At 37.3% G+C, this 23517-nt stretch overlaps 1 protein-coding gene across 1 annotated transcript in view; it reads right to left on the reverse strand.

Annotated features, from left to right (window-relative positions):
- The window catches only part of LOC122811026 (sprouty-related, EVH1 domain-containing protein 1-like), a 1131707-nt gene that overhangs the window by 636712 nt on the left and 471478 nt on the right, over positions 1 to 23517 (reverse strand). Inside the window, exon 2 of the mRNA XM_044082587.1 lies at positions 2672 to 2738. Coding sequence (XP_043938522.1) covers positions 2672 to 2736 — 65 coding nt within the window. The 5' untranslated portion in view covers positions 2737 to 2738. The remainder of the gene's footprint in view (positions 1 to 2671; positions 2739 to 23517) is intronic.

Below are 23517 nucleotides of genomic sequence, written 5' to 3' on the forward strand. Positions count from 1 at the left end.
AATTTTACCATAAAGAAATTAGGACAATGAATTCAAGGAAAAAGATAATAGTAAACCTGATGTACAAGCCTTTTTATATATTCTATTATATACACCACTGCATTACCCTGAAAAGGCCAAATGCTACCCAAAAACAAAGATCTATCCTACTTTTTGGATCTCAGTTCTACAAAGTACTCCAACTCCACACATTTACTCCCCTTGCAGCTAGATTTCAAAAACCTCTTCATATATCCAGAGGCACTACTCACAAGCCACACCAACTCTGACTACTCCTAGAACCAAACTCCAGAGCACTGTACATGCTTTCTCCTCTCGGACACCTACTCTTTGACAACCTCTCCACAGCAACATTAAGGAAATAAATACTTATTCCAAATTTAGCAAATGCTCCTGCTTCACAGGACAAATCACCAAACCTATCTCCTTTACAAGTTTCTTTTCCTCTCCTAAGATTCATTTAAGATTGACACACAAAAACTAATGTGTATATTGTACATTACACTGATTGTGCAGCGTGCTATGCTTGTTCGCTAGAATGTGTGTGTGTGTGTGTGTGTGTGTGTGTGTGTGTGTGTGTGTATATATATATATATATATATATATATATATATATATATATATATATATACATACACAGTTTTTCTATGTAATTAGTCTGAAGTACTTTGTTATAGCTTACATTTCTGTATTTTGTTTGTGTAATGTTTTGTATTTTACCCGGTCTGATCCTGAAATTGGTAAATAGTGCACTACTCAGTAAACAAAAATAAATATTCTAATTTCACCAGGAAGAGATATATTCAAGATCTTTTTAAATACTTTTTGAGGGTACAACTGGGCCTTATATGAGCATGAAATATTTTACTGTTTTGTACAAAAATAACCCAAAGCATGAAGTCAACACTGGCTAAAGACTACTTAAATAGACATAAACACCTGGCTAAGCTTCATTCAGCAGGCAGAGAGAAGACAGTAGTCATCCCTAGTATGGCCAATATTTTACATGACTGGAGAGTCATTTGCATGGGAAATGCTCCACAGAGCTTTGATAACTATTCGTTTGTTAACTAGATAAATTCTTTGGGCAGTGGCTTCTCAGAGTCACTGTCTGGATAAGTGATTTAAATTCATACAGTAAAGTGGAGGCTTAATCCTGTGTATTAACTGCCAGACCACTATGCATACATTCTCCTCCTAAGCTGCTATTTTGAAGTCACACCATCATGGAGAAGAGTGCAATATCTTCATACCTAGCACTACAGGGACATGTTATAGTCCTAGCACAGATCATTTTCACTGCCTACAAAAATGACATACTATACAGGTGGATCTGGACTTAAAACCATTTCTGAAAAAAAATATGAAGATTAATTCATTCTTAAGTCCCTTACACTACAACCTAGGAAGCTTAATTTAGCCTTAAATTAGAGAATTTTACTTAACTGATTACTCTCATATTTCTAGTAGTTGGCATTGCTGTTTCACTTGTTTTTAATAATTAAAGCAAATAACCTAAAACCAAGGAATGGACCACAATTGTTATGCCCTTAAGAGGAAAGATTTTATTTTTAATTCTTTATTCTTGCTTTATTCGTTTCTCATTATTTTGCCTGTGTAAGCTACCTGTTTTTTTAACTGTTTACTATGATCAGAGTACTGTGATGTCCTACTTTTGACTGTCATTTTTAATTATTTACTTCACTTGAATTTTATTAGTACCCATCTCTGATGCCATTTTAAGGTACATATGAATGATAGGCTTGAATAAACGTGCTTTATTTGCCTTTTCAAACTCAGTTTCTTGCTTAAGTGTGATTAAATTGACTCCTTTGAGCAGTAACATAGCAAGGGTGGGGTGACGGGGACAAAGTGTTGGGATGGGACGAGATTGAGAATTCCTACACAGTATCAAAAAAAAAGTTGGACCTTTTTTTATGCTCAATGTGAGGTTACTGCTGTATAAAACCAATTTTTTTCACTTGAACAGAGTGTAGGGCACTATTTCGGGAAGCAGTTTCTACTGCATTGCAACAGATCTTTATTGGCACTATAGATAGCATTATTGCCTTTGATGTAACTACCCCCAAGTCATGGACTTCTTTCAACCACTGTCACTGTGTAGAGAATGCAAAAGAAAAAAATGCTTTGGCAGTCACCACAAGGAAATAGCATGCAGTTTAACAGAAAACATTATACAGGAATACTGTATAGTGCATATATCTAGGTGCCTCTATTCCAACATGATCTGGTTTCTGCTTACATGTCTGTATTTTATAACTTTCCTTTTAGCACTGGGTGACCCCATCTGTTATACGCACAGTGCATCAGATGATCAGACAAACACAAGGAAATGAAGGAAACATGATTTTACAAAAAAACTGAAAAACCAAGAATTTCAGACAAGCATAAAAGGGATAATTCTTAAATTATGCTTTTTTATGTATAACATTTAAATGGAAGGAAAATATGTAGATGTTTGTTAGTGAAAAAAAACATGCTTGAAATGTACACTGACACTCTAGGAAGAGCATTGAAAGAAATGGATTTTTACAGTGTAATGTTCTGTAATAATTATTCAGTAAATTGCTAAACAGTACAGTACCCTGTTAAAATATGGATTTCAGTCACAATCGATTCTTTATTCAATATTTCATAAAAGATCACTTACTGTAAGTTACTGCGTTGCATCCTGTTTGGCTCCGCCGTATATGATGTCAGTACTGATGTAAGCATACCTGAAAAATAAAACGCGGTTTTAGAAATGCAGGAATTGCATTCTCAAATATAGAACAAAGCATAGAATTCAACTTTTTGTTATCCAAATGACTAAAACAGTTACCAAGCCTGCCCTCTTTCCCAGTTTGGACTGTAATTGCGTAGCTCCATGCATTACAAGGAAACTAAGTTAAGAGCTACAGAAACTACATTTTTAAATGTTACAGAACAAAACCTAAATATTTCACTTTAGGTAACTGGATAGCTAAATCAGTCAGGATTACTAGGGATTCAAAAGGAAAAAATTATATATATATGTGTGTGTGGGTTCACTTTATAACATCGAAATACTGAAATGTCGAATTTCAGTATCTCGAAGCTATAAAGTCGAATGTTACAAATAGCGAGCGTTCATAATCGCAAATTTGATATATCTCGAAAATATGTCGAATTCGCGGTTATGAAGTTGCGCTACGTAATGTCCGGGTTTGTGTTTTGTTGGTGCGCGGTGCTGTGTTTGGATGTAGGTGTTATGTCAGGTAAGTGAATGTTTTGTAAGGGTTTTGAGTGCGAGTTAGTGTGTGTGAGGGACTGGAAAATGTGCGTGTGTGAGTGAGCTTTTGTGTTTGTGCAATCTCGGAGTTAGTATATATAAGTAAGAGGAGTGTGGGGGGCTGTGAGTTGTTTGTGTGTTTTTTTGTTTATGTTGTGATGTGGGTGTTGTGTTGTATGTTTAGTGTAGTGTGTGCGGTGTTTTCGGTTATGTGGTTTCACGTTTTTTTGTCGGTGTTTTGTGGATTCAATTTTATAGTCTCGAGATACTGAAATTCGATATTTCAGCATTTCGAGGTTATAAAGTGAATATATATATATATATATATATATATATATATATATATATATAGATATATATATATATATATATATATATATATCTAAAAGATAAGACATATATATTAAGCACTCATTTCCTGACTCTCAAATGATTCTAAGTCTGCCAGGCAGTACTGGAAAGGGGTTTATTGCTATTAAAACTGTACAAATAATGTTATCAGTAAGACATGTTCTTTACAGTGGAAAAAGTCAGTGTATTCATAGTCATTCCATAAATACTATAATATATTAAAATATCTTCCATTTCTTTACCTGATAATGGAGCATGATCACAGTTCTCCATGCACTACAAAATTTAAGTGCTGTTCAGCACTGTTAAGCCCTAACCTTGTGTTAGAACTTCAACAGTAGTCAACAGAGGAGCAACCAAAGCAGTTTCACACCTTTAAAATATGTAATGAACTTCATACTGCTACAGAAAACAAAGTATTGCAGAGTGAGCAGCTTTTAAAGGCATTTACTAGAGAGAATTCTCTTCTGTGTGTTGTCTGTATGGCAGCACAAAATGTTTTATGGCTCTCAATGCTTTAAAACATTTTCACTCCAATATTTAATGTTTTGTTAATACATGTGTAAGAGTGAAGTGTTAACTTTTGAAGCTGTTTTACCATATGTTGCTGTTCGTGGCTATCTGGCACTGTCTGCTGGTAGACCCTAGCTTAAGTCCTGAACCTAATGGCACTCACTGCTTGTTAAACACCTTTTTGACATCAGAAAGGTGCCCAACAAGCCAATCTTTTCCCATTTTTTGAGCATCTTCTCATGATTCTGTGAACTCCATAGAGGTTTATGGTCCCCTTCAATCATAACCTGCTTATGTGTTCAAGACGTGGATGCCAAATTCACTTCATGAGCAAACCTCAAGAACTGAATCTTGGCATCCATGTCAAGAACAAATAATTAAGGGAGACCCAACTGTAATTCTTTGTAGTGCATGGAGCTTTATCTCTTCCATGTACTACAATTTACAAAAACAAAAGTGTTGTGTTTTGCTGGCTTTCAATGCCATAAAGCCCTTAGCAATTGCTATCAGGAAGGTAGTGTAATTTAATCCCTTATGTTTACACTTACCTTGCCATACCTCTCAAATGTCCTGATTTTCATACTGTCCAGAGTTTTGCATTATATGTTTGGTCTGTTCCTCATAAAATATTTGCTTTTTTGGACAAATCTGTGAGTATTGAAGTCATTGATGCTCACCAAATGCAAGGCTATGATATCTTCCACATGTTTAGACCAGCTACTACACCGACAAGGACTAAAGGTGGAGATGTCCCTCAGGGATCATTTACTGGACAACCCTTTCTTGGCATTTACTTCTCTGATGTAAAGGCCAATATCAGTGGTCTCTAGCTGACTAAATTTGCAGAAGATTGCAAATTAGGAGCTGTCATTGAATACCACACTGGTACAAATGCTCTCCAGGAGGGGCTGACACAGACAAACAATTGATGTCCGAGGCATGGACTAAAAATAAATGCAAGGAATGTATAATGGTATCCTTCAGGAAGTCCTCCACCCCTTGTAACTCATTGATAACACACACCCTTTCCGTTAATCGAGTACAAAGCGCCCTTTGGTATGTACCTAACCAGGCATATCCAACAACTGGAACGTCCACCGCGGTTCCTTACTAAAAGAATACAGAGCGTAAGTAAAACTCCTTATGCAGACTGCCTCAAGGCCCTATCCCTGTATTTTGTCTCCTACAGGTGGTTGAGTGGAGATTTATGCCTGGCATAAAGGGCATTGTCAGACCCCACTATGATGGGCCTCCTGCATATTCACAAAACAAACAGCACCAGAATTACCCATTCAAAAGACTTAAACATTGCCTGTGATATAAATAGGACCTGCTGGACAGACTGGTATGTATCCCACAGACTACCCCATCTCTGGAACAGGCTCCCCATTCATGTGAAACAGAGTTCCTCCTTACCCCAATTCAAGTGTAACTTGGACAATTGGATGAGGAACAGTAAACCCCTCTCTGATTTGCCACCTATGTCTCTAATGGACACAAGCAGCCTGTAAATAGTAGCCCCTACTTACACTTATCAAGGGTACCAAAACTTGTCAGAGATTTGGGATGTATGGCTAGGCTAAAGTCGCTTGTGGTCATTAGCCTAGTAAACACCTATGAAAATAGATTTTCTCTTCTGTTTTTTGACTGTTTAATGTTATAGTTCATTATATTTATTTAACTATATTCATTCAGTTACCTCAAATGGGCCTTGCCATGTGGCTAGAAATGTACTTTCCATTGAGGGCAGTAGCATTGATACCTGATCTCCAGGGTTACATTTTCTAAGCTAGGTATTCCTATTATAAATTCAATATTACAGTTTCTGGACTCCGCATATGCTCCATTCCTATGAGCATAATAAGTTTTAATCTAACCGTCAAGCTAACATTGTGTTCTTCACACTAATAAATGGACTCTTCTCTTCTTCCCAAGTTTACTTTAGCAATGTTAAGCTGCTCTCAGGGATGGCTGTTGGACAAAGGTTCAAATGGGGTAAATCCATTTGAGGCTTGTCACCTCTCACATAGCAAATAGTAAGTAGGTTAACAAATGGTTCCCGTGTTTACCATCTGCATGAATAACATTCTTAAGCACAGTTTCATAATTTTACTAACCTCTCTTCTAATCCATCAGTCTGTGGAAGGTAGACTGTCTTCAACTGCAAACACTGACATAACTAATACAGTACCCTTTATACTTTATCAGTATACTTTATACTTTATTTGTCCATTTTCCGGGGAGAAAAACTCCAAGCATAAGAATAATAATATAAATAAAACAAACAAATAAAAGTAAAAAATAGTAATAAAGCAACAGTACCATAGTAACATATAAAAATGAAAAAAGCAATGGGAACAAACGACTACAAACAAAAAAGGCAAAAAAAAAAAGACCAGAGATAAACAAGCAAATGCACTATACAGCACCAGTGCAATTGCAGAAGAATAAAGAGAGAGGAGAGAAGTTTTGGGAGGGAGGAGGAGGGGAGGGGGAGGAGTAGGGAGTGAAATACAAGTTTCAGTCTGGCTTGCACAGCACAAAAAGCCACTTTTTTTTTAGGTGTTTTTTATTTGTTTTTGAAGCTAGGTAGGTAGATAGTTCATGCGGGCTGATTCCATTTTTTTTTTATACTTTTTTGAGAAAAGAGAGCCCCCAGCTTGTTGTTTTTTTTTAAGGAGACAAGTAGTTTTTTTGCAGCAGAACGCAATGTAGCAGATTTTTATTATGAGAGGAGATTAGAGAGAGGATGGGGGGGGTGGGGGGGGGGTAGGATCTTTTTTGTGTATAAGTAAAACTTGACAGAGTATATGGTTCTGTATTTCAACCATCCTAGTTGTTTAAGGTTAAGGCTAGGGGATTTTTTGTTTTGTTGGGTTATATAGCAGAGCAAAGGAAAAGAAAAGAAAAGAAGATGAGAAAGGGTTTGAGGTTGCCTTGCTTGCCTGAGGGAGGTGTTGAAGGAAGGGTTTTAATTTTTTTTTAGTAAGTTTGGTTTTTTTATCATCAGTAAGATGAAGATGATTGTGTGACTTAGTAGAGACGTGGTAGTAGTAGTGGCGGTATTTAGTATCTGGTGTAGCATTTATAAGATTATTGGAGAAGAAGAAGATGGTGGTGTGTGAAAGTAGTAGTTGTTTTTTTTTTTTTTTTTTTTTTTCAGATGAAGCATGATGTAGTTTGAATGAACCAGTTTTTTTTTTTACAGGGTGTGGAGGGGATTGGATTGGGGGTATATTATATTATTGGTAGTACAGAGGACATCATCTCTGCATATATTGATGTGGTATGGTATAGTCAAGTGTTCAATAAATAATAAATAAAAAAGAAAAGGGACCTAAGATAGAGAGAGCCGAGGACTCCAATATTAACAGAAGTAAGGAGGACAAATTGTACTGTTGCTGTTCATTTTGAAGATAACATCTGAACCATTGTAATAGGTCGAGTCGAAGAGAAAGTAGTTTTAGTTTTTCAAGGTAGTATGATTAATTATATCATCAGCTTTTGACAGTAAAAAAAAAAGCAGGAAAAAAGGAGTTTATTATTATGTTTTTGTTTATAAACTCTAAAGCCATGTTGGCAGTTGGCTAGTAGGTTGTTTTGTAGAAGGTGGTTAAGTATTATACTAAGGGTACTGTATTGGTATACTTTATTCTAAGGGTACTGATACAGTATCCTCAGTATAAAGAGAGCACTTTAGACAGTATCTCTTTAGGGATGTCCACTCTGGAGAAAAACAATGCATCAATGCACGTTCTGTGGGAATAGCATTAGCTTTGTGTAATAGCATTGCTTCTGGAAATTTGGTATCATAATCCATTTTTACTAGTCTGTACTGACTCCCTTTGCTAAATCTTTACTAGTGGCCCGGTAATGCACATAACAGTACCTTCAAATCATTGTATAATATGTACAGGAATCAAGGCACATTTGTACTAATAATGAGATGCAGCTGTCTGACATTGCAGACAAGAAGCACATTTGTTTATCAAAATGTACAAGCAGTGATGCACAGGCGAATGATACCAGCAATTCTGAAAATGAACAAACTGAAAAACCCAAAATGATTAAAGAAAATACAATCACAAAAGGAAAAAAAAGTTTCATTTTACAATCTGTTAATCAAAACCATACAGTGGTCAGAAAATCCTTCTATGTGGCACACCTCATTACAAAAGATTTCTCATCCAGAAAGAGGTCATTGTTCCCCTCTACTCATCACTCATTAGACCCATTATAGAGTACAACGCCCCTTTTTGTATGTACCTCACAAGACATCTACAACAACTGGAAAGGCTGCAGAAATACCTCAGAGGATTACTGGCCTTAAACAGATGCCCTACACAGACCGTCTCAAACTCTAGCTTTACTCTGTCGCATATCGCCTACTCAGAGGCAATCTCTGCCTAACATACAAAGCTATGTGAAACCCAGAGCTGTTGGACATGCTCCACTTAAAGAAATCCCAATCCCACACATGTTCTAGAAACCTAAACCTTGTCACCACAATAAACACAACATTCTGGAAGGATAGATTCCTGTCCCAGAGGCTTCCCATACTCTGGAACAGACTATCTATCTATGTCAAACAGAGCTCCTCATTAGCACTCTTCAAGAAAAATCTTAGGAAATTCACCCCGGGGATCACTTCTGTGGCTCTGCTTGACAGGAGCACAAGAAAACAATTTTCTTGGGTGGTGAAAGCCAGGGTACCTTTTTGGCTAGGGCAAATAACCTAGTACCTACCTATAAACCAATACCAATAAATTCAGACATGCATTCTTTGAATAAGGTGCAGCATTGGAGTTAGGATCACAGACAGGTTTGGGGAGTTAGCATGCATTAGTAAGGGTGGGCTTCATAAAACTGACATCCCTAAACCTGCAGTAGAACATACTTCAACTAAACCAGACACCCTACATGCCCAGTTTATCTATTTTTCCATTTTTAATTACTTTCCAATTTATTTCAATAGGATGTAGTATGTGCATATGTTGTCCACTAAAGAGGGCTTTATGTAGTTTCTGTCAGGTTTTATGAAGGGACATCTTCTTGATTGATTTTCTATAGCAGTTCTGAATTAATGTTTAGAGTACAACTTCATTTTGCAGTTTTATTTTTGTGCTGTAATGCAGGTTATGTCCTGATATGCTACTTTTGTAGTTCATTATGTTTCATAGTTATTTATTTTGAACTGGGTTTGTTTTGCTAGTAATGCATGTTGAACTTGCTGGTTCTTCATCACCATCATAATTGGATGAGGAGGAGTAACAGTACTCAGAGGTCATTCCAGGCTGCCAGGTTCCTTGCTCCCTCATGAAAGGTGAACTCAGCTACCCTTCAAAGGAACCTTGCTCCTGCTGCCTGTATCAGTAATCTTATCCTGTCAGTCTTTACCTAAAGCTCATTACCATAGACTGACTGGTAAACTAACAGCTTTGTTCTATGACAAATTTTTCACTTCTGTGCCCCAGGTCAGTAACATACCTACAATACTGCCACTGCTGCACCAGTCCATTAGTCCATCTACCACTCCTTTACATTCAGTTGTTCATTTGGGGTTGCAGGTTGGCATAATTAAGGTGTTTATTTAAAAAGCACAAAAGTACAGGGTTTGATTCTCACCTTTGAAATATGAAACTGACTAGGCTTAAAATGGCCCACAAGAGCAGCTGTCTAGTACTGACATATGAAAACTAAGAAAATCATGTTAAAAAATTAGGGCAGAAATGTAATTGGAGTTGCGGGTTAGCATAATTAAGGTGTTCTCACAGACACAAGGTACAGGCTTTGATTCTCACATTTGAGGGAAATTGGCTAGGCTTAAAATGGCAAACAAGGGCAGCTAGCCTAGTAATTACCTAGAAACCTATTTGGGAACAGGACACATGATGCTTCAGCCTCCATCGGATGTAGCTGCCCAACCCTAGTGAAGGAAGATCAATTCTCTCCTTTTTGGGAGAGAACTGGGACTTCTGATTTGGAGGTGCAGATTTTCATTACAACCATTTCTCATTCATCAGCAATCCGATGCCTACTAGACTGGAGTCAGTTCACACTAAATGGGCTGCATAATTTGCAGATAACAAATATGTAGTCTTAGTATCCCCAAGCATGGTTCTCTGCAGAATCTGGTGGTAATGTTCAGCCTAATACCAGGAATAGACTCTCACCACTCAAATACAGGGTTCAAGCAGCACTCAGTTGTGGCTCTGGTACACTGTATTGTTTTAATACTTCCCATAAGTTCCCCGGCACATGAACACATACCTTCTTCTAGTCCACAAAACATACTGACAGTATTGGTGACATCCCATGACATCTCCAGTGTTCCACACTGCTCCTCCTGAATGAGAGTCTTAACTACTGGACAAAGTCTCTTTTCCAGCAGCCTGCTATATGCTTTTCCAGAGGAGCTGAGGACTGTAATTCCTGTGTAATGGGAACACACACACTTGTCTTCTTCATTAAAAATGATACTACAGCAGTTTTCCAATTCAGAATTCCACACAGCTATGGAAAGGTAATTAAACCATGACACCCGAGGCTAATTGCAGGCATGCTTTTCTTTTTATATATTTTTTTTCCATTCTAATTTTGTTATCTCTGTTGATAAATATGGAAGGAATTGTATCTGTGGGGCACAAGGGTACACATTTCTTGTAATCGTAGTGTCACTTTTTTTCTTAACTGTGAACGGGGCTGAGTTACTCTGGCAGGTTGCTGCATTTTAATAGTTGATAACACGCACAGAGGAGTTAAAATGCTTGATGGTTGAAAAATAAAAATGTGCACTCTGTACATGATCTGTCAACACATATCTATGTACGTATATAAACATAACATTGTATACATGTGCATGCATACTGTATCATTAAATGGATATGTAATGACAGAGGTAAAGGTAAAAGCAGTGCTTTGCCAACAGTGTAAAAAGTAAGGCAAATCTTACAATTTTAGCCCTATGAGAAGTCTGTGCATACCAAAAACAGTGTCCCAAGAGGTTCTTTGGAGGATCTGCATTATAAAACCACACACTGATTTCCTAGTAATGTTGACCTTGGTTATCTCAGCAGCATACCTCTCAGCTACTGTGGCTTTAGCACAACATTAGAATTTTTGCTATTGTTCCATCTGCATATATTGGTGTTTGAGAACTCTTAGAGCTGGCTGTGGCTACAAACATTATTAAAATACTGGCAGTTAGGCAGGGGAGTAAGGCTCTGAGCTGTTAAGTTGATCCTTGAAGTTGTGTACATGGTGTGAGTTCTTCCACCTTCATTTGCCTACTGTAATTCTGAGCAAATCACTCAACCAGACAGTCTTTCCAGGTTGCCATGGAAAGGGGTATTTGTGTCATGTAGATGTGCAAGGTTAACTAATGTATGCAACAGATTACTCCTTTTAGGGTAATTTTATGATTTTGAAGGCCAGTTAAAAAATATTTTTTCATAGATTGAGAAGTACAATTAGCTGGCAACTAAACAAGAAATTAGTCTTAAGAAAATATCTCCAGGAGGCAGGCTATAGTATATCCAACTCACTTCAATTTCAGTTCTCAGTTCCAACTTCAAAACCAGCACTGCTTTATTCAGACAACGCTTAAGTACTCAAATCATCACACATGACCAATTCATTAAAAAGTAAACCACCTTTAAAATTAAACACAGTAAATTCATCTAAAATAAAACATTTACATAAAATACATAAAAATATATATATATATATATATATATATATATATATATATATATAAATAAATGTATATCAAAAATATTTTGATGCAGAAATATACATATTTGATGTGTAAACTTGGTTTTATTGGAATATTCTCACATATACCCTATCACTCTCAAAACTTTAGAAATGACCATATGACTTATGCCTTGTCCAATATATGTTTGGACAAGGCATTAATTATCCTCTCTTTCAGCATCCTATCAGTCTTACCCACATAAAAACTGTGGTCCCTTAAACAAGAAATTAGACAATAAGTTAGCACAGTTCTCATTATAAAAACATCTGCTACACCAACAGACTTATGTTCTCCCACATTCATATTAGCAAAATATTTCATTTTTATGAATTTTTTGCACTGTCTGGGATTCAGAAAGGTTACTGTTGGAGGTAAGCCCTTTTTACCACTGGGCAGTAACAGTGTCCTGTCAATAGATAGACTTCAACTGTGCTCACCTCGAAGAGATGAAGCACTGCAGTGGACTGCCTCTGTAGTCTACAGCAAATGCTAATGAGGCATTTGGAGGGAATGGAATATGGTAATGGTAAACAGATATGTGATTTTCCTCTAGGAAATGCCTGCAGCAAGGCCTATCCTAGCTGACCACATCATACAACCACTCGGTTGCATAAATCTTTATTGCCAGCAGCAATTAACTCTGCCAAATGCTCGCATTCACTCATTACTTTTAATGGATGAAATCGTGTTAGAGGTAATTGTGGAGAGGTTTAGTAGATAGTGTTGGGGTGTGTTCACATGTATGTATGTGTGTGGCTGCATGTATGAGTATATGTAGATGTATGAGTGATAACAGGTGAGTGTGTTTTGTATATATGTGAGTATGTTTGCCTAGGTGATTGCAGTAACGGGTTAATTAGGGAATAGGTAGGGTAGGTGTATGTGCATGTGTACTGGTGAATGCGTTAGTGTGTGCATGAGCATAACCAAGTGTTGGGTATGTGAGGTGAGGTACTGCCAGCTTATTTAGCTGGAGTTTTGTTAGGAATTATGTCATTTGTATATCAAACTAATTTGTAAAGCTGCTTGTGTTGAAATTGTATTTGTAAAGCTGCTTGTGTTAAAAATGTACCAACACTGGGTCTTGCTAGACAGAAAAGAAATATACTTGTATGTCAGACTGTACTGTAACAGAGGATAAATGGAGGAGAAGAGGTTAATCTCAGTCCAGCTAACCTTGAAAAATAGTCTTAAATTAAATTACCTGGTTTATGCTGTAAGGATTGTATTTTACAGTTCTGATTGCAGTCAGACAAAATATCTGATAACCAGAACTAAGAATCAATTGTCCTTAGGGGTGAACTAATTGCTACCCTGAAAGGGTGAATGTTTTTGAAATAGTTTTATAGCTTCCAGATGCTATAACACATCTTAGCAATGGTCTATGTGCATGTATGGTAATACATGTACAATGTTCTGGCTCAGTTTCTAGTAAAGTGGATAGTTTGGGAACCAGAAGTCAATGTCACTCTGTAATCCAGCACTGAAATTATGTTTTCATACTAGATGAGACAGCAGTCTCAGTGTAGTCTACTTGTGAAATCTGACAAGAGCAAAGACCATTCATCCATCTTGCCTTGTTCTAGTAAGTGAACTAGAGGACAGCAATTTTTTTAGATCAGTCAGGAAAATATAATCAGATTAGTTAAGTATTTTTCTTGTACCTGTGAATCTTTCCATAAGTGTTATTTTTAATATTTCCTGTGATTGAAACTCTGGTGTCTTTCTTGTAAGGAGATCTAGTATTTTCATGTTCTTTTATGATTTCATATTCAATATATTAAACTTTTCATTGTAGCTTTTTTTTAGAGAATATTTTAACCTTTGAGAGTACTTATATTTATTTGGTGACACTGGCCACTCCTGAAAGCCTTGCTACATTGGTAAAACACTAACATTTGTATTAGAATTTTATTCAGTAGAATTTGGTACACTTGTAAGAGCCTTAGAGTAGCTAGCTTTGGTGTGTTCTGGTGGCAGTTTCTACCTTATAGTCTGGGCAGAGGAGGCATAGCTAGAAAATCTGTGTTAGCCTTTCCCAGGTGTGTGTGTGTGTGTGTGTGTGTGTGTGTGTGTGTGTGTGTGTGTGTGTGTGTGTGTGTGTCAAAATCAAATCTCGGAGTATGTGTGTGTTAACTACTTAGAGAAGGGGCTCAGAGTTCTGCTTTCACAGAGAGGGTGGTGGAGGACATGGCTTGGAACACTTGACTGACAACTCAACTGTACAGCTGTGTCAATAGGAGTCATATTTGGGCTCTGGAGAGAGAGGAAAACTCAGCACAAGGACTGAATGTGCTCTGTGTGCTCTTCAGAGAAATTTTGCTTGGTGCAGACAGCTTCATCGGGAAATATTGTGTATTTCTGTTCCAAGTGAACATTTCTCACCAGTGTACATAGTTAGGATTGAGATTCCTTGATTACTGGCCCAGAGGAGGAACATCACAGGGTGTTTTGATGAACAGACTCTGTGTGTGTGTGTGTGTGTGTGTGTGTGTGTGTGTGTGTGTGTGTGTGTGTGTGTGTGTGTGTGTGTGTGTGTGTGTGTGTGTGTGTGTGTGTGTAAGGGTGGTGGTTGACATACCTCTTTAATCACCATAGACTAATGAGCTGTGGATGTAATGGGGGGGGGACACTAAACAGGAAAGAAACTTTTCTTTATTTTTATCACTGGATAGGTGATAAGATGTCAGGTTTTGCATCATGAAAGCTGTATGGGGGTGGAAATACAAAACACCATAGATTCATATCTACATATGACTGTAAGTCACTTAAAGTTAATGGAGAAATGGTCTTGCATCATGATGTATTTTCTGGAAAACAAGAATAAAACTCTAATGACCTGGCATTAGTGCCTGGCTGTAATCATATGTGAATTACAAGGGATATGGAAAATAAGAGGCAACATCAAGGACATCCTGTAAGCCCTAGGTATAGGTAAGAAGCATTACAGAGTGTGTGTGTGTATTTGGGTATGTGTGGCAGGAATGAATGGGGGGGTTCTTGCGCTAACATGATGCACAGCCTGACTTCAGTAAGAGTGAACCAACGGTGTTCCCGGGGATGAGGTGGGCTGATAAAAAAGCAAATGTTATTAGTGATGGTTTGTAAGATGGAAGTGCTTTTAGGACTCTACAGGGCAAGGATGGAGCCATGAGGCCCACTTTTATGTGGACATGCTTCCTCAGAAATGACTAAACCTGTTATGACTTTTGAAGTATCTGATCATTTGGAAGTCTTTAATATAGGCTGCTATGTCTGAACTAAACCCATTTCTGTCAGTTTACTACAGGAGAATGGTATGGAGACGGCTCCTTTCAGGATGCCATTGTCCATTTATTTGTGTAATATTGGATGCATACATATATAGATAGCTGTGTGCATAAAATTCTTTCCAGGATTTTAAATCTGGTAGGGAGAAGGGGTATGCTGCAATTCATGACAATTTGCATCTGATTTTATCTTCCTTGTGAAGAAGCAATATTCATTATTTAAAGTATACAGATAACAAAAAAAAAAGGGCAATGAATTAACCTGGATGCACAAAAGTGGCTCTGAATTAAGTAAAAGGTAAGTCTGTATGAAAAAGTAAAATAAACTAGCTGTTATGAGTTTTTTCTATCATTGTGCAGTTCATCTGAGACACTAGATGGCAGCATACAGTGTTTTTATAATGCACTGCATCCTAAACAGTGATGTGAAGACGATCTTTTCATGTATGTACTGTGCAAAAACTGATACAGCTATGCTGATGTACATGATTATCTGTCTTTCATTTATGGTGTACTGTGCATTTCATCTTTTCTCTTCTTATTTCAGAACTTGCTAGTCTGCAGCAGTCTTGCATAATTAGAAATGCTTTATTATTTCCTTTATGAAACACCACTGTTTTTTTTTCTTGCCTTCGCCTTCCCACCTCTGATCTTTGATGGACAGTTACCCCTACTGTCCACTAGTCCATTTGTTCTCTTGTCAGATAAAAGGTTGGATAGTAAAGTTTTAAACATCATACAAGGGAGCTGTTTTTTTCTCACCGTGTCCTACCTGATGCATTATTTTCCCAAGAAAAGTTTGCACATACCTAAATGGTTCACCAGCACCTACAACTGCCATGCTTTAGCCATGGCATTCTGCTATCCCACTTTTAGGCTTTGCATTTTGCAGTAGTCCCTCAGATTTCCTACAGCAATGCTATATCCATGTGACTAAAGGAAGCCTCTGCTCTTTCCAAAGGAAAACAGTCAGCCAATGCTTTTTATTTTATTTCCCCCACTGATCATCTCAAACTCTCCTGCACCATGGCCAGTATTTGAACCCAAGTTACTAGGTGTGTAAGCAGACATCTAATGCACACCATGTCAGCACTGAGTGCATTACCTTTAACAGTGTAGTATGCATTCAAAGCCACTCTCCGGAAGTCATGCCTGCCTTCTGAAAAAAGATAGGAGAGTGGATTTGAATCCATAGAAGAGGGAGTAGATGAAGACAACCCTGAAAAATGGAATAAAAAGGGGGTTGATTAGTGTAATATGAATTCATGCAGACTGTGTAGCATTATTTAATAAACTGCATTACTGAACTCTTCAGAGTGATTTGTTAATATTACCTAATTCAGCTACATATGAAGGGACTTAGATGAAGCTCTATTTGTCATGCAGGTTCTGAGATTGTCTACACTGTTGTATACAATGAATTCTTGGAACTGGATAGTAAAACAGAATGGTCATCCATATCAACTTGCAATAGAAAGCTTAGTGGAGTTTTACTAGACTGTTACTTTATACATGTTTAGCAATTACCAAAGTGTCACTGTGGATGTATATGTGCTACAACTTTAAAGTATAAATCTCCACTCATCACCAAGTATGATGTCATCAACAGGTGCCAGAGTTTCTATAATGCAGAGATATTTCTTCATAGAAAATGCAGCGTTGAAGGTGCATTTTCTGAATACTAAGTGAGGTAACCTACAATGTGTACCATGCAGAATTTTTTACTGCAAAATGGGCTGTTCAAACTATTCCTCACAGAAATTGTCACTTTCCTAATACATGCTATATTCTTGATTGATGAAGCAGCAACATGAAAAGCGAATCCATTTCTATTGTACTTTAAAACTACCTAGCCTTGATAAGGACATCCTGAAAGAACACCAAAGGGGAGACTAAACAGTATGATATGTTGGAGAAGGAATTTAACTGTAGTGCTCAATGAAGGCTGTTTAAGCAACAGCAGCTGAGAACAAAAATGTTGGCATTTTCATCTGCTTATCTGCTGAACATTTGTGGGGTTTTGTTCCTACTGATATTTCCATATCAAATGGGGTATATGGAATTTACTGACTCATTTTCACTGCTAGCATGGCAATTTACCAAACCTCACAGGATTGCAACTCCACTCATCCAAAAAAAAAAACTCCCATCAAAACTCCAAGATGGCCTTTAACATAGGTCTTATAGGGGAGGGGAGGGGAGGGAATCCAACTTTGCCATCCTGCTGTTTGCATAACTCCCAAGCAAGCTTTACCATGGGTCAAGAAGGGGACATCTCCAAAACATTACATTTGATGTGCTTGACCAGTTACTCATTGACTGCATGTGCTTCAGCCACTATGCAGCTGATGAAATGTATCTCAGCCTTATATTCACATACACCTTATTTCACATTGATTTGTATTTTGCCTCCCAATTATGACCATATCCATCACAATATGGTAAGATTCCTCCAAGAAAGAATAAATGCAAGAGAATATTTAACTTTCCTTCTGAAATGAATAGGAACCATCAGTCAAGCTGTGAATCAAACCTCATTTTCATATGACCCATTTGCTTTCTCTGCTTAGAAAAAAATCACTTAACATGACCAATGTATTTTGGGAAAACTACACAAAATATGCATAGAAACACCAAGAGAAAGCTGTTTACATGTAGATGTCCTGTTTGCAGGCAAGAAAAGAAACTAAAATAGAGTGAGAATATCACATTTCTAACAGAATTAGTTTTCCATAACACATTATTCACTAAATTAATGAAAAAAAATTAAGTGACAAGGGTGAGTATATAATCCCATTAGGAAGGTAGCTTGCAAAATTCTGTTTATACTTATGCTTGTTGTAAGTCAAGCCTCAGGCTTTACTGGTGCAAGGAAGCTGCTTTAGTGTTAGTACACTCTTTAAATTATGGAGTTTTGCATACACCTGTTATGGCAGTAATGTTATTGCATTAACGGAAGTCTGGGAAGCGCATACTGTGACAAGCCCAGCATGCAGCAGATGTGACACTTCTCTGTTCATACTCGACTTGGATCCCTTCTCTTCTGGGGGCAACAATACTGCATTTTAAAACATACGCTTTCTTTTTGTCCAATTGGTAATGAAAAGCCTTATTTCTTTATCATGAAGTACCACTAATCCATCACTTTTGGGGTAACATGTTTTAAAACATACACTTTCTTTTTGTCCAGTTGCTAATGAAATGCCTTTATCACTAACCATTTGCTTCTGCAAAAGTTGGGTGTTTTATTGCTAAATATTTGGAGTGTATATCCACAGAATCTTTTTCTGAATGCACCTAAATGTTCCTCTAAACTGATTAATTTCTGTCTACTGCTGACTCTGCACAGGATAATGGGTATAAAAACAAATCCTAAAAACTGTTTACTATCAAAAGGATGAAAATCACATCCACAAAAGGTGATTTCCGCAACAAATAACGTCGACTCATGAATATGAAGTAGGCTGAATGATCGCAGCAATGTCGACAAATTCTGTCGACCTTAAGGTGGAACTCTCCCACTGACATACATACTGTAACTCCCTGCCCGTGTACGACCTTCTAAACTGACATACAAATGAACGTCGACATTCGACAGTTGCTCCTACCAAGGTAGAGTATGTTACTGTTGTGTTTTTGATAGTAAATCCCTAAACTCCAGAAATGTTAACTTCATTATTATATATGCTTGTTTTTAATCAAATTTTCTGTCAAAGGTGTATCTGTGCACACTACAGTTCCAGATGTATCTATTGTATTTAGTTATGTTAAAATGGACCAGGAATTGTTCTGGGAAATAAAGTAATGTTACTGCTTCACTTGACTGAATGCAGTGTGATAGTTACTTAGAAAATAAAGATGCATTACATTTGAATAAAAAAGGAAAACTTAACAGTGACTAAATTTTACATTTCACTTATAGTCAACAATGACTGATTCCTCATAACAAATGTTAGTTTTTTTTCTAATTTTTTTTCTGTGAAAATTATTTTTAGCAGTTAAATTCCTGGAACTTTTTAAAGCTCAGCATTCTCTGTACTCTGCATTGTATTTGCAATTCAACGCCTTACCAAAACTTATATAAGCTGAAGTAAAATCACATTTCGGAAACTGTGTTGCTTCATTCCTGTTAAATTCTACAAGTGTCATTAAATACAGACGTGCAGTTTGCCCAGCATTATAGTTTTTGCTCTGGTCAGTAGATTTCAGTGGTTCACATGAAGAATACTGCTGCTATCTATGGAATCCATTATACCAGTTATTTGTTACAAAACAACTCAAGGACATTTCTGTAGTTTTTCCAGAAGCATAGAATAAACATATATGTTTTTAGGATGATTATTTACAGTCTGAATGTAGACAGTGCTGAACATGGCAGAATGTATGATTCTCACATAGCTTCATTGACAGTTCATTAAAAAATAAGCTTTCCATGGATTGTAGTAGAGTTGACATATTAAACTTGCCCACTAGAGTGAAAAATGGGGAGGACGGCTGAAAGCACCAGATATTTTAAATGTTATTCTGTATTATAGAAAAACTTGAACAACAAAAACTCTGGGATCCACTATGATGAGAATTTCAATTTAGGGAGCAGAAGGGGTGTTTTGGGGTTATGGAGTGGGAGTAGAGTTTTAGATTTAGAGGGGATGAAGGGTTAGGGAGTGATCAGGGAGTCTAGGTTTAGGAAGCAATCAGGGACTTTAGGGTTATAGGTGAGGAGTGAAGTTTTAGGGAGCCACTGAAAATTCAGGGTTAGGGAGGTGGACTGTTTTGGGCCTAGTCGATGATTGGTGACATTGTTTAGGGTTAGGGACCAAGTGGGAGGTTTAGGGGTAGAGTTGGATCTATGGTAAGGCAATACAGTTTAATAAGGTCAGGTGGTGGAAGAGTTACATAACTAAGATCAGCATAGTGTGAGTCAGGGCACTTGCTGTTCAGAGCAAGTGGCAGCCCTGATTTTCAGGGACATCCCTGATTTTGACATTTTTGCTCTGTCCCTCTTAATACCTCCTAAAACTGGTGAGTTTTTGAGACGTGGGGAGTTATACTTAATAAATGACAATAATTTAGATTTATGGACTTATTTTACTTCAGGAAATGTATATTAATTCATAGTATCTTATTCTGTTAACATCTCATATTAACAGTACTAACTTTTTAAAAGTATCCTCTTTGATTGTCGAGGATTATTTCTAGATTTGTCCCTGATTCTGTTGAGATTCGTCCCTGTTTAGTTGAGAGCTATGGGCAACAAGCAAGTGTCGAGCTGCAAACATGAAAGCAGTTCTAGCAGACCTAAACTGCATTTTGTATTAATTATAATGTTAATAATCTATGTCTTCTAGTGTATACCAATTGTTACATGTATCTGAGGGCAGTTTGAAGTTGGCATACCATTGGGAAGTAACTGGATGTAACAACTTGACAATTTATTTTTCAAGTAAAGCACAACAAATCTTTGGTAATACTAAATTATATTCTTTAGTATTTGGAAAGGGTAATGCAGGGCAACATTCATCCAGCTGAGATACAGGCAGATACCTGTGGAATCAGCTATTGTGTCTGCCACCAAGAAATGAGACAAAGACAGATGGGTACAGAAAATCATATGAAGGTTAACTTTCAGACTGACAGTTGTAGTACTACATTGCTACCATAATTTTACCCACCAGATTTAATACAATTCATCCAATTTAAACTGAAAAATACAGTATATACACAGACACATACATGCATGCACATTCAAGGAGCTATTTAACAATGTTACTTGTACTCAGCTTGCTTTGATAATGTACTACTCTGTAAGCAGTCTTGTTCAGTGCTTGATTACAGACCTCACAGGCCTGGAGCTGGAAGGTACGAGGGCACTGCTTATCTGGCATGGCAGCAGCAGCACATTTTAGGCTAAACCAAGGCCTGGGCTGCAGCTCCACGTCAGCATCCTTATTAATCCAGGCCTGTTCTTGGGGACTGTATACTCTCCACTGCCTGGCATCACAATTTCAGAACATTTACATGTTTGGTTTATAAGTTTGTGCCCACTAGGCGTAATGATGGAAGACTGAAGGCTCTAGTAACTGAATTTAACAAATACAGAATGCAATGAGGAAAGCATGTTGAAATTGCTGTTCAGGCAGGAAAAGCACATTATTATATCCTGCAGAGACGTCACATCCATTCAAACTCTACATGAACACTGCAAATCTGGACAAGTCACCCACCTTGTTATCTTTGACAGCATTTGAATAACTAGGCTAAACAGCAGGCTAAATATATTGTAGTCCTTATACTGAGAGATTAAGCTCCTAGTTACTTCATCCTTTTTCTACAGTTCAATTTACTCACTTAAGCTGTGTATGTTACAGACATGTGTATTATACCTTGCTTGGTTGTACATGTAAGAACACATATTTATAAAGCAACTGGTCAAAAGCTAAGAATCCTGGGGGGGGGGGTCTTCTGATGCTGAGCCAACTGTTTGGAAAGGTTGTTTGGAAAGGATTTTGACAATTGGTTGTCCATACCATGACATTTCAAAAGTTCAAATTCCATTTGTTAGTTAAAAGAAAATAAATTTAAAAAATGAATACATAAAGTCTCTACATTTCCTGCTCAGAAAAAAATATGTAAGCAATGCTGAAGGTAAACAGCACTTAATAGAATTTAAAATTTTAGTCCACCATCATAGATTAAGTTGTCCTTCTGTAGCTCCAGAAGCCAATATTTTATCCAGACTGTCAGTGTTGTCTTTCACTCATGCACAATACATGTTGTTTCACTTCACATATATGCTTTTGAAGGGCCAGCAAATACTAAACAAAATGATATGAAAATCAGCAATCATCAAAGCAAGCTAATATACACTGCATTGGTGGTGTAGAGGGAAAAAGCCCTGACTATGGTATAGGTGACTCACAGCACTTAATAGTATTGCAGGAAAGGTGTGCCTATCCTGACCAGGGTGGGTAGAATCTGCCCAAAGCCAGGTGCACCTCTGGTGATGGCAGGGTGTATGTCTTTCTGATTGATAGGTAGACTGCCTATTAAAAGGCTGTGGGGAGGGCATGAACAGAATGATGTGGATGGGAATCTCACTTGATCCAAATGCTACTCAGAGAATCCCTTCCACTAATTACATCAGCCAGGGATGCCTTCGCTCTTGTTTATGTAGGAAAGTATCAGTATTAGGCATCACTTGGGAGGGTGGCCTAATGGTTAAAGTGTTTGCCTTACAAACACAAGGTGCAGTGTTTGAGTCTCACAAGGGATAATTGGCTAAGCTTAAAATGGCTCGCAAGGGCAGTTAGCTTAGTACTAATCTATGAACCTATGAACAGGTAATTTTCTCCCTGCGGGGTGAGTACCCAACTGCACTATCAAGCAGGAATCAAACACTGACCTTGGGCATCTGGGGCAACTGGGGAATGAATGTGCTTGTGGAGAGCGGATTGATAAACGTGATCACATTAGTATGCCAATAAATGGTACACCACAGACAGAACTGTACCCCTCATTAATGAGGCATGGTTTTGAGTAAGAAATGGAAATTGAAATCTGCACCATTACCTTCTTAGCTATCACTTTCTGTCATTTTTTTCTGTTGAGCAGTACAATGATGTATGTTGCTTTTCTTCATATTAAATTTTGAATGTTGATTTGTTATGATCATAAGGTGAAAAAAAAACTTAAAACTGAAATTGAGGTCAAGGAAACTAGACACCAAGTTTAATGGTGTCTAGTTTCCTTGACCACAATTTTGTGTTTTTTGTTTTTTAAGTTTGAGTTGATTTAAAAGTGTTCAGTGATCATAAGGTGCACACAAAATGCTATGGCTCAGTTTGTGTAAATATCTAGTTCCCATTTCCAGCTATATAAATTCTACCATGCAGAGAATAACATCTGGAGGTTGTGTTAATTCTATCAAGAGCATCCATTTTCCATTCCCCCATGTATATCAATTCTTCTAGACAAAGAACAGCATCTGGGGTGATATTACAATACATAGCTCAGTACCTGGGATCTGTAGTAAATGAATGGTACACAGAACTCAATACTTCAGACTGTATTACTTCCACTGTGTACAACAAAATGCAGCAATGTTGTCCTAAACAAGGCCATATTACTCTATGCAACTTCCTTATAAGTAGTGTACCAAATGCAAAATGTTTCAGCTGAAGTCAGCCAAAATCAGTTTCCTGTCTGCCATGTGTATTAAATCACAAAAAGAATAACATTTGGTGGGTGTATTAATTTTATCACAAACAGAAAGGTCTACATATCAACTCCGTCATACTTAGATCACCATATGTCAGTTTGTATTTATTTCAGCTACACACACCAACATTCAACAGCAT

The sequence above is a fragment of the Protopterus annectens genome, chromosome 1.part0, assembly GCF_019279795.1.
Source record: "Protopterus annectens isolate FY-2018-M chromosome 1.part0, PAN1.0, whole genome shotgun sequence".
In the NCBI taxonomy this organism is placed as follows: domain Eukaryota; kingdom Metazoa; phylum Chordata; order Ceratodontiformes; family Protopteridae; genus Protopterus; species Protopterus annectens.